Source organism: Quercus lobata, chromosome 12, assembly GCF_001633185.2.
Source record: "Quercus lobata isolate SW786 chromosome 12, ValleyOak3.0 Primary Assembly, whole genome shotgun sequence".
Lineage (NCBI taxonomy): Eukaryota > Viridiplantae > Streptophyta > Magnoliopsida > Fagales > Fagaceae > Quercus > Quercus lobata.
In genome coordinates, this window is record NC_044915.1 from 39493442 (window position 1) to 39506236 (window position 12795).

Sequence of the window (12795 nt, forward strand, 5' to 3'; positions counted from 1 at the left end):
GAATAGTACCAAAAAGTGTAATGAGACCCATGAATAGTAGTAAAAATAAGCTAAATAATAAAAAAAAAACTGACTTTTAAGCCAATGTTAAATTTTCAACTTATCTCCACTCTCAGCTTTTTTTTACTACTATTCATGGGTCCCACTGCACTTTTTAATATTATTCATGGGTCCTACTATACTATTCAGCTTATTTTTTAACTTTTTTTTACACTTTCAGAAAAGAAAAAAAAAAAAAAAAAAAAAAAAAAAAAAACAGTTTCAATTAAATAAGCTATTCCAAATAGACAGTTTTAATTAAATAAGCTATTCCAAATAGACACTAATGACCTATTTGGATGGAGGGGGAAGAAAGAGAAGTGGAGAGAAGTAGAGTAAACTTGGCTAAAAATAAATTAATTTTATGCTAAATCTACTTTACTCTACTCTATTCCCCCTCCCTCTCCCTCAATCCAAACGGACCATAAGGTTGCATTTAACATTGGCTTAAAAAACCAGTTTTTTTACTATTTAACTTATTTTTACTACATTAATGGGTCCCATTGCACTTTTTATTACTATTCATGGATCCCATTGTACAAAAAAGTTTTCAATTAAAAAGTTTTCTGTTAAAAAGTTTTCAGTTTCAACCAAATATGTAATTAAAAATACATATAAAGACTAAAATACTCTTTGGTCACAACTAAAATGTCTATATGTTTGTTTTTCACCCTTACTTTTTGCTTGAATAAGTTATAATGATTTTTTTGTGTAAGCTAGGATTTGAACTTCATATTTTTTATTTTACCATTGAGGTGATGATGCTTGTTCACTTTTGATCATGTATCACCATCTTAACATATTCAGTGCACTAAAGCTTGGGTTGGTTCAATGTAATTTGAGGTTTTAAGCGAAAAAATGAAATGAGCCTTTGTGTATTTAAATATCACTTAAATAATAGTATTTAGTTTATTAAGAATCAATTTAGTTAATGTTTTGTATTATAAAATTTTCATTTCAAATCCATTATTCTTACTTTTTTTTTTATTTTTTTTTTTTATATATATGACTAATTCACTTGAGTGATTTTAATGATATTTCAAATTTTATGACATATGTCTTACATACTAATGTGTCACCAATTAAAGTAAATTGATTCAAACATTCAATTTATTATGTTGTTGAAGTGACACTAGCCTATTTTCACCACATTAGTTTATAAATATTTTGTAGTAAAATTTGTAATAATTTAACATTTTCTATTTACTTAATGGCCTTTTTTTTTTTAATAGGGAAGGTACTGATTTGGTTTGTTTTCTATCAATTTATAAATTTTTTGGTAAAATACTAAAGTTATTTTAAATTTTACTATTAAAAAAAAAAAACTTACACAATGATGTGGAAAATAATGTAATTTGTGACATTCCAACAAAATAAAAATAAAAAATCAATATTTGAATTACTTTTTGGATTGGTGACATGACAATTAATAAGACTTATGTAATAAAACTTGTATTATTTTTAATATCAACCATTTTTGTATGGGCTTCTTAAAAGTGGATGAAAAAAATGTACAGCTCTATTTTGTTTTCTATATATATATATATATATATAAACTTTATTGGCCCCTCACATTTGTGTGCTTTTTTTTCATTTTTGTTTAGGAGGGGTTCTTGTGCCATGGCCTAAGTGGCCTAAGCCTACGGTCAGCCTTGACTGTAGGCACTAAACCTAATCAAAGTCTGTCTTATGTATAACTAGATTCACTGCTAAACATTTAATACCAATTAGTATACTATTTAACAAAACTGCTATAATTTAAAAGCAAAAATTACTAATAGCTTTATAAATCAATTGACAGGTTTCTCAAAAATTAAAAAAAAAAAAAAAAATCAATTGACATATTCCCCTTCTATATTTTAAAAATATATATTAAATTTTATAAGAATGTGGTGTAAAACCCAAGTTTTTACACACTCCAATTATATTACATGTCACATCATCATATTACATAATATAAAATAAGCATAACTACATTATCCATTCTCAATCAATTCTAATATGCATCTAAAAATAAAATCCTTTAAATTAACAACCCATTCTCAGCGCCGACCCCATTGTTGCTGACGTTAGCCCCACTGCCACGACCTTTACTTTGACAGTGGGCAAATCATCCCAGTCATCTTCATTAATGAGATATGGGTCGATTTGGGATTAAAGGTGTTAGGGTTTGTTTCCTAAAATCCAATTTATTAACATGTTATAAATAATTAAATTGTTTAATTATATGAGATTATTTTATAGATGAACTAATGAGACATTATCATAGTTCTTGAGATGCATTGTATGTGATTTAGTTACACAAGATATAAATCACAAATTCCTTATAAACTCAAAATATAGTTTGTAGTCGGTGGTAAAATTGGGCGTTTCAACTGCGGAGACTATAACCCATCAACTAAGATGGTTTGTCTTGATCATGGAAATAGAGACTTGTAGTTGATGTGTTGATATGTTTTAAGTGTGTAAGACATATTGAACTAGACCGCTGTGAGATTAATTATTCGATTAACAACTATTACTTGAATAATTAATCTCATGACTTCTAATTTCATAGACTCTCAATCCTGAGAGGATAGTGAACCCGATCATGAAATATAGGTTACTTTGATATATCAGGAGTGAGATTTAGTTTAATGGTCAAAACCTTAGTATGTTGGATAACCATACGTAGTGTTGAGGGAACACATATTCTCAAGATGAAATTCATAATCTCTTTCTATAAAGACACGAAATATTCCCTTGAGATAAGTTTAATGAGAACTGGTTATTCAGGACTAGTCACTTTAGTAAAGAGTTACTAAAATTTATATTTATGAAATTAGATTTCATAAATATGAATAACTAAAATATTAAACTGGGTACTCAAGGAATGAAATAGTTGTTTACAAAGTGACAGTTTATTATGATTTTGTTCACTGTGGATATTTCATGGAGGGGTTAAATGATATCATATTAGAGTATTGTGATATAATTTATTATTAAGGCCTAGAGTGCAATTATATTTCTATAGTGGTATTTGTTATATAATTAATGGTAATTTTGGACTTGTTAAGAGTTGACAGATAAGTCTGAGGCTTATTGGAGCTAGAGCATTATTAGTCCCTTTGGTCCCATCTCAAGCCATACACTTAAGCCCAATTGGGTTGGCCCAAAAGGCTAACCCAATTCGATAATCAGTTATTTATTTAATAAGAGTTGTTAAATGAAGTAACTACCAAGACAGTTAAAACGTATGTATGATTAAAAGGAAGAGAAAACAGATTTTCTCTACAGAATCTTGGAAATACACTTTTCCAAAAAGGAAAATTAACGTATGTAAGAACTAATTGAGTGACCACTCATCCTGGGCACCATGTGGAATTGGGATGAAGATTGAAGGTATTCTCAAGTTTTTTTTTTGAATTTTATTGCATCAAGGTACGCCTTTTTTTTTTTTTTTTTTTTTTTTTTTAAAGTTCTATAATTCAAGGTTACATGTTATCTATCATGAATGAAGTAGATTCTTGTGTTGCTTCCGTTGTGAGTTTTGTATGAGATGCAAAATCAGTTTTTTCCAACAAAAAGTTCTCTCTCTCTCTCTCTCTCCTATTATATGTTCTCACCTCAAGGATCCTTTGTTGTTAAGCACCATCGCCATAATTGCCAGCAAACTCACCACTGATTTTGACTTTGAGAAGGTGGTTGAGGTTGGGTTTGGGTTATGAGTTTCGTTTGTAGGTTGGTTTGAAATGGTGGGTTTGGAGATCGACAAGACATGGAAGGGAGGCGATTCCGTTGGAATTACCGCCAAGGATGATGGAGGCGGCACCCGGTGAGAGGCTGATATAGGCGACTGCTTGGTTTCTTAAAAATTAGAGATTAAATTCTACAAAGACGTGGTATAAAACTTAAGATTTACATCTTCCAATCGCAATATGCCACATCATTATATTACACATTAAAGAATAGATAAAACCACACTTTAATGAATTATAATAAATTTATTGAAATATTACCAAATGTGGTAGAATGTATTAAATTTTAACTAAAGCTGGGAATCCCTTACCGCATCCTTTTACCAAATTAGCAAATTCGGACTCAAATAAATAATGATAGAATATAGGCTAACGCAAGGTTATCTGAGTTTTACTTTTACCCAAAAACCCAATTTTCCACATATAATGGTGAATGTCCGTAACCAATTTTCAAAGGAAACAAACGCCACCATACCGGTCTAGTTCGAACGGGAGAGAGACTCCCACGCTCTACACTCACTCTACACTCCAACTCCTATAGTCCTATCTATACTTGCTTGCTCCCACACTCCAACTCATAAATCCAAAACCCGCCAAAAGAAAAGAAAAGAAAAGAAATTCCAAAAACCCAATCACATTCAAACTCTCTCTGAACTCCGTAGCGTCAAGCCAACGGCCTTCCAGTTCCATTCCAATTTCCAATCCGCTAGGTTTTTTTTTTTTTTTCATTTCACAGTGAGCACTCAGAAATGGCTTCCCACACCCTCTCGGCGATCCCAATCTCTCAATCTTGTCACCGACTCACTTCCGATTCTTCTTCTTCTTCTCTCACTCTTCCATGGCGTCTCAACCCTCATAACAATTTGGTCAGCTCTCTAATCGGAAATAAGCTCTCCATTCAACCCTCCACCTCCAAACCTCTCGTCTCCAAGCATCGCCCGCCCGTCGCCACCGTCCTCTCCATCCTCCCAACTCGGTAATTTCAGTTTCTCTCAATTTCTATCATGTATGTATTGTTGTTGGAGTTATCATAGGGTTTCATGGAAATGAATTGTTTGGTTTTGTTTTCTTTTTCTTTTTTCCCAGGAAACCAGAAGGGGCTTCTTCTGAGAAAACCCCAAAGTGAGTTTGAAATTTCAATTTATATATATGTGTGTTTAGTTTTTGTTTTGTCTGTTGGGTGAGTGATTGTTTGGGATTGGGGTAATGTGAATAGATGGTCGGCGCGAGCGATAAAGTCGTTTGGGATGGCGGAATTGGAGGCGAGGAAGCTCAAGTATCCGAATACTGGGACCGAATCGCTTCTCATGGGGATTTTGGTTGAGGGTTAGTGATTTTTGAAAACTCTAAAGGTTGCTCTTAGCTTGCATTGTTTTTTTCTCAATATAGTTGCTTTATAAGCTTCCTGAATGCATTTATAGCATGGTTTTCTTCATAAAAATGTTGCATTGTAACTGTGATTGATGGAAACTAAAACTTTGTGTGACCTGCATTCACGGACTAGGAATGTGAATTTTCAAGAATTTTGAAAGGGTGAAGAAAAAAGGTTTAAAAAATTGGCAACAGAGCTACATTACTTATGAGCTGAGCTGAGGGCATGCTTAAGTTCGACTTGATTAACTTGAAAAAGTGTTTGAGCTAGGCTCGAGTTGACCACCAAATGGCTACATACAGGTCTGATTTTAATCCAGCTTTGCTAACTATATAGTTAAATGAGCTGAAGCTAAGGGTTGAACTTGAATTTGAGCTCAAGTCAAACTCATGACAATATTCTTAGCTTAATTTTTTCACTGAAATAACCAATGGTTCAAAACGATAAAAGGTTGACAAGATGGTAAGTGGTGCATTTCTGTCTGGAGTTCTAGAAAATATTTGTCTACTGCTTACAGAGTTTGGATGATTGCCAAATGTCATAACCTTTACATCAAAATAAGTCATATATGTCTCTGTTTGTGTGTGAATGTGTATAAGATCATAAATATAATAACACTAATAGGCCCTCTAGACAAACTTTAGTCAATTCTGGGAATTCCCTTATTGATGTGATCTTCGAAGTCAAATTAGTGATTGCTCAGCAATCCTAATCTTTTGATGTACAACTAATATATTTGATATGAGTAATATTTAGCTAAAAAAAGATGCAAGTCGTGCTATGCACAATCTCAGCTAAGAAAAATGAGGAGCTTATAAATTTATTGAGCTCAGTTCGTTTGACATTTGCATGTGCTTTGAGAGAGCCTCCAAAGAAGCCAGGTACCATGTCTGAACTCAAGCAGCTTGGATCATTTTGGATTCCTATTTGAAGAAATGTTCATGAAATGCTTCTGAAAATTTACTTGAACTCGATGTATATTTGTGGTTATTGATAACAAAAAAGTCCAAGTCACTTCCCTTATTTTTTATCCTAGTTTCTTCTCTTTTTTTCTAGTTCACTTCCTTTTTTCTTTATTTGATTTTTGGGATCATTACCTTTCATAGGTCCAAGATCCACATTTATAAATTCAAAGGTCCAAATGATCAGCTCAAGTTCTTGTTAATATCAATAAAATTTCCATACAATTTTACATGTTTTGCTCCGTTTCTTTTTTGATATCTGGCAATTGATCCCCCCCCTCTTCTTTTCTTTTACTTACTTTGGCCCATGTAAATTTTCTCTGAGAGATTATTGCTTCATGGAGCCTGGTCAATGCTGTTTAGGATCATCCAAGTTAGTTGTCTATGCAATTAGATATACACCTTGCACTTTTTAACCAAGATGAGAACTAACAACAGATAGAGAGCAGTGAAGTACCCTTCAAATATAGTGGTTTCTTTTTTATGAATAGTTCAATTAATTGGAACAAACATCTGTTGAGGTTCTTTGATTTGTCTGCTTTTTTTTTTTTTTTTTGGGTATTCAAGTGCAATTTTCTGACGATATGAATCATTATCTGGGTAAGCACCCAAAGCTGCTCTTGCAATTATCCTGCTTTGCTGGCTTTAATAAGGAAGTGTTGCCTTCTGCATCTAGTAGTTAGTGTCATTTGCAAAAAATAAGTGAATGCTAAAGAATGATTTGCAAGTCAAAAAAGAGGAAAAAACAAAAAAACCTTGGAGTCATTTTCTCTGACAAATTCCAGTAGCTTCTTTTCTTCCCACATTAGGTATCTGCTATCTGGACAAAAAAAGAAAAATCATTCTCTCGGATGTATGGTTTTGAGCTCCTGATTCATGGTCCATAGAAATATGTCCTTAATAATAAAAAACTGCATGTGATGAAGTGTGGTCCTCTTAATAAATAGAGCATTTTCTCTTGATGAGCTTTCAGAGAGAAAGCTTCAGCATTTTGGAATGAACATGTTAAATTTGAAGCTATAACAAAATAACCCTTCACTTATTTGCTTTTTTGTTGTGGCAATTGCTTTCTGAACATTTGAAGTAGAGAGGGAAAATATACAATTAGGGCTGTAATTGAACTGAAGCTTGTTTATGTTCGTTTATTTAGCAAACAAGCCAAGCTCAAACACATGTTTAGGCTTGACTCTTAAGCAAGCCAAACTAAAATATAATAATGTGTTTTTTTTCTTTTGATAAGTATAATGTATTTTTGAGCAAGCTCGTGAATATGTGGCTTGGTTTAAGTATATATAATATTATATTTTTATATGTATACACGTATGAAATATACTTATATAAACTTGAGATAGATTTTGTAAGCTTGAAAATAATTTCATAAGATAACAAATTATATTTTTATTTATTGATAATATAAATAGTTAGTTTTGTAGTAAAAATTATATGTAATTTTAAACACTACAAGGCTAGTGAATCTAGTTTTTATTAGTTCATAATGAAATTAGTATATCTAATTAAATCAATTTATACAATTTCAAAATTTATTTAGTTATTAATGATTAGCATAGATTGTGAAGGGGATAAAAAAAATTTAGTCGCAATGTTTACTATATATGGAAAAATAATAAGTTAATTAAGTAGCTTATGAACAAAATTGAGCTTGTTCGGCAAGAGAATGAACCTAGTTTGAACAAGTAATCTAGATTGATGATGACTTTGAGCTCGGCTCATGATCAAAATAAAATTAAATGAATTAAGCCTAAACTTTCAATACTCGGCTCAACTTTGCTTGTTTACAGCTTGCAGCCCTATATACAAAGTACATACATGCGTGTGTCTATATATTGTGCCGTTTGTTTATATAAGAAAAAAGCAATGAATTCTTCTTGTTAGAAAATAACCAAGTGCCCATCATCTGCCCTGAAAAAATTGTAAAGATTGGCATCCTTGATTCTTGGATGCTCTAATGTAAATATTTTATATTGTTAAAAGCCTGGGATTACTTTATTTTCACTATTTTGGTAAAACTTCCCCATGTGAAAATTTCATTTAGGAGGATACGTTAAATGTTAATGAAGTACAAGAGTTAATTCATTTTATGAACTCACATCGTGCCTCTGTCACTGGCTGCTGTATGCTTTGCTGAACTAGAAATATTTTGTTGATAATTTTAAAAAAGAAAAAATCTTTTACAGGAACTAGCATAGCTGCAAAGTTTTTGAGGGCTAATGGAATCACACTTTTTAAGGTGCGAGAAGAAACTGTCAACTTACTTGGAAGATCTGACATGTATAATTTTAGCCCTGAGCATCCTCCATTGACTGAACCGGCTCAAAGGGCACTTGATTGGGCTGTTGCTGAGAAATTGAAGTCAGGTAGTCTTGGGATTCTATTTATCAAATTTCTGGATTTCATGATTATGCTGTATTGTGATTTCTGCAAATTTTAACTTTAAATATGGTTTGAAATTTTCCTTGATCTGTTTTCTTTCACTAAAGGTCTGTTTGGAATCTGCTTATTTTGTTGAAACTGAAAATTTTTTGTTGAAAGTACTGTAGATAAAGGTAAAAGTTAGCAGAATTAGTATAGTGAGACCCATAAATAGTACCAAAAAGTGCAATGGAGCTCATAAATAGTAAAATAAGCTAACTTTTTAATCTGCAGCCAAACACACACTAAGGCTGATGTACAAAGATAGTTGCTGTATATCATGAATTTTGCAAATTGACATTAATCTTGTGGTATTCTTAAAGGTGAGATCGATCATAGTAGAAAGTCATATCCAGCCTTGTGGAATTTTACTTCAAAGTTTATATTGGAGACTTAATTGACATGCAAGTGAGACTATTGCAAGGTCACGTAATTCTATTGGACTCACTAGTTTTGGTCTATCAACTCAATTTTAACTTGCCTAGGGTATAAAACTAAAAGTTTACTGCCATGTTGGAAGCAATTATAGATTATAGAAAAAATTGCATTTTAGACCCTATGTCTAATGTGGATGCTGTGGAGGGAACATAACCGGCTTAGTTTTGAAGATGTGGAATGTTCGGTGACTCAATTGCACTCTTTGTTGATTAGGACGTAGTTTGACTTGTCCCAAGCGTCTGATTTTAATTCCATTGTTGAGTTCAAGGAATCTTTATACTTCTATACATGATTAGTTATTATTTGTAATTCTTTAGGCTCCTTTGTGTTTTAGGTTGGCATGTGAAGTAGTAGTTTCTTATACTTAAAAAATTAAAAAAAAAAAAAAAAAAACCCTATGGTTGGGGGTGTAACAAATTGTTCTTACTTCTTTGAGCTATTATATTCAAGTAGAAGGCATGATGACACAGTAGAAAGATTGAGGTGGAAGTTGAATAGATATGAGCCATTTATTGGTTGGTCATACTATGTGTCCTTGAGAGGGGAATTTTGTAGTGAAGTTTACTTGGAAGGCCATTTGGAAAGGTAACACACCTAGAGAGTCCCATTTTTGTTTGAATTGCAGCTTGGGGGAAAATTATAATAGTGAATAATCTTTTAAAACACAATATCGTGATTGTGTATTGGTGTTGCATGTGTAAGAATAATGGGAAAATGTAGATTGAGATGGCTGCAGAGATGTGGAATTTTGCTTTTGTGATATTTGGCGTGGGGTGGGTGATGCTGAAACTGGTGTGTGATTTGCTTATGTGTTGGAGGAGAAAACCAAGTTCTTTTTGGAAAGGGTGTGGAATGCTGTGCCTTCTTGCATCTTTTGGAACATTTGGAGTGAGAGAGACAGATGAATGTTCGAGGGGCAAGAACACCTTTGAGGAGAGAATAAAAATTTGAGTTGTTAGTACTTTGTTTTCTGGGATATTCCTAGACGACAGTTGAGTTTGTCTCCTTGAACTTTATGTACATTTATTCTTCATTGTAATATATTTCCTCTTACCGATCAATAGTGAAGAAGTTGTGTTTAACTCATTTCTCTGTGATATGCCTTAATTTTCTTATTTTTTGGAACTCAAATAATCTGAATTGAGCCATGATATTAATTTCATTGCAGAGATCCTGGAATGTATGTGTACTATTTGAGTTTGTCTACCCTCTCTGCCTCTTGTTGCTCACCAATGCCTTTTAATGCTATTAATGCTTACTTGTGTAACAAATATTTGTGATTGATAGTGTATCTATATGTGATTATGACTTGTCCCTTAGCATTGCTCTTTCAAGTATGGGAGAATGTAATTACCATGTTTTGTAGACTCAGTTCATTGTGCCTATGAATCTCGTAGCCCTGTATGTGGTGGAAATGTAGAAATTGAGGGTGGTTCAATGAACCTCCTTGCAATAAGGTTTAGTATGTAAAAATTGAGGCAGTAGGAATATTTACTGCATATCTAAGGTTTGAAATGCAGGTGAAAGTGGGGAGATAACGGCTACTCATATGCTTCTTGGAATTTGGTCGGAAAAAGATTCTGCAGGTCACAAGATCATGGCTTCCCTTGGTTTTGATGATGAGAAAGCCAAAGAGCTTGCCAAATCTGTAAGTCTCCATGCTTTGATAACAAGTGACTAACCTTCTTAATAAGACTATTAATGTTACTTTTGTTGATGCAGATGAATGTGGATGTTGTTTTGAGCCATAAGTAGGAAAGTCAAATGGACTTATTTTCGAGATACTACTTGCTTGTTGCTTGGACCCATCTACACTACCTTTCTTGAAGATATGGCTTCCTGGCAGAGTTTGTTATTGAGGAAGTTGTTCCACACATGGATAGCTTTCAGCTTTTATACAAATTGCTTTTTTAACTCACCTGAAGGTGCTGATATTTTCAAATTTTCGAACAAGGAATTTTGTGCAATTTAAAATCTCAGGTGGGTGAGGTTCCCTCTTTAGTGATAGATTTTCTTCTGAACTTTGAATTTTCACTTTATCTCTACCTTAATGGCCTAATCCTCATCACTGTTCCAAATACCTGTTGTATATCTTCTGCAAGCTAAAGCATTCTTAGAACTTTTGAAATGACCATGCATATGGATATGAACCCTTTCTTCATCAATTTGCGTTGTAGAGATGTGGAGTAAGTTGCAGCATAGTACTAAAAAAAGGGGAATTGATTTTTTGAGAGCTTGAAGATCATACTATCCATTTCTATGTTCCTAGCATTTTAAAGGAAATATCAGTTCTTTTTACATACCATTTTTGCTTCTATCTATTTCTCACATTTGTTGTTTCCGTTGCAATGGTTCAACTTTTGAATTTTGATTTTATTTTCTTTCCTTGGAATCATGTCTCCAACTTATATGACTAGCTTGATCTCAGTTATCATATTCATTTAGAATTTTAAAGAGTTGATTTGATATATCATTTCATTTAGGTGATACCATTTCATTTCATTTGATATATCATTTGATCTCAGATACCATTTCATTTGATATATCATATCATTTCATGGGTTAATACCATATTTTGGCCAGCTCTAAATTTGATAGAGGTCTTAACCCTTAAGTTAAAGGATTTCCTGATTTTAATAGCCAAACCCCTTTTTCTTTTTCTTTTTATTTTTTATTTTTTATTTTTTATCAATTTCTATGCGATTGGTTAGATTTAGTTGAGTTTTAATTAAATTTTAACCATGTGATTGGATTAACTTTCGTTTTATATTTAAGATCACGAAATTCTCTGTAATTCGGCTTCTCATGAGCAAAAATCAGGTCTTTTTAATCAAGCATGACATTAAGGATTACGCACCAAAATTGATTAAGAAATTTAACTGATTTTCCTAAATTACATGTCCTATTTTTATTCTAATCCATTTATTTTGTCGTATTTGGTCTCTTTATTTTTATCAGGTCATGCATGTGATTTATTTTAAAATCAAGTTAATTTCTTTTAATTAATGGGCGTGTCAAGATTTATTGAAATTAAATGTTGATTTTCGGTGACCTCAAAGGTAACACATCACATTTTTATTCACTTTCATTTCTATCCACGTACTCTAAACCCTAAAGAGACCTTATATATTCATCTTTTTCTAAAGGAGAGAAGAATCATCAAGGAGGCAAAAACGCAAAGAAAATATTTCCCTTTGTCCCCAAGGGCTGGATCCATCCTTAAGGGCTTTCACTCTGCAACATCCACCTTAAACCTCTACCTGAATCCCCAAAACACCCACTGAAAATACATCCGCAAATGTACAGCAAAATCCCACAGCAACTCATTCACAAAGAACCATAAAACACCATCAGATGAGCCTTTCAAAGAAACACCAAGAAAAATCCCTCCTTTTCACCTACCTGAAACTGGAAACAGCCTGCCTCCATAGCTGCAACTCCAAGTCTCCAACCCTTTAGAGCTCCAAAAATTGAGCTTAAACAACCCAGAAAAATCCATCCTTTTTCCAGCCCAAAGACAGAACAAAAAAAATACAAGAAAGCTTCTTCCTTTTTCACATTTCCAAAGCCTCACAAAGTTGCAACAAAACACAGCCAAAATCCCATACAACAGCCATTTTCCAACCAACCAAAAACCTCAAAAGGAAACTCCCCAGCCAAAAAACACAGAAAGCTACATCCTTTTCTCCATTATCCTGGAATTTGTACAAAGTTTGGTCAAATTTTCAGCCCAAATAAATCTAAACTATACTTTTCCAAAAACACTCAATAAGAGCTGTTTGTCTGTTTTACTTTTCAGTTGTGCTAAAGGATTTTC

General features: G+C 32.8%; 1 protein-coding gene across 1 annotated transcript; it reads left to right on the plus strand.

The window, feature by feature from the left end:
* The first annotated feature begins 4219 nt into the window (after window positions 1-4219).
* LOC115971568 (ATP-dependent Clp protease ATP-binding subunit CLPT1, chloroplastic) lies at window positions 4220-11211 on the plus strand. Its single transcript, XM_031091563.1, has 6 exons — window positions 4220-4752; window positions 4863-4898; window positions 4993-5102; window positions 8306-8485; window positions 10499-10626; window positions 10701-11211. The coding sequence occupies exons 1-6, from the start codon at window positions 4526-4528 to the stop codon at window positions 10731-10733; spliced, it is 714 nt and encodes a 237-aa protein (XP_030947423.1). The 5' UTR covers window positions 4220-4525; the 3' UTR covers window positions 10734-11211.
* The last annotated feature ends 1584 nt before the right edge of the window (window positions 11212-12795 follow it).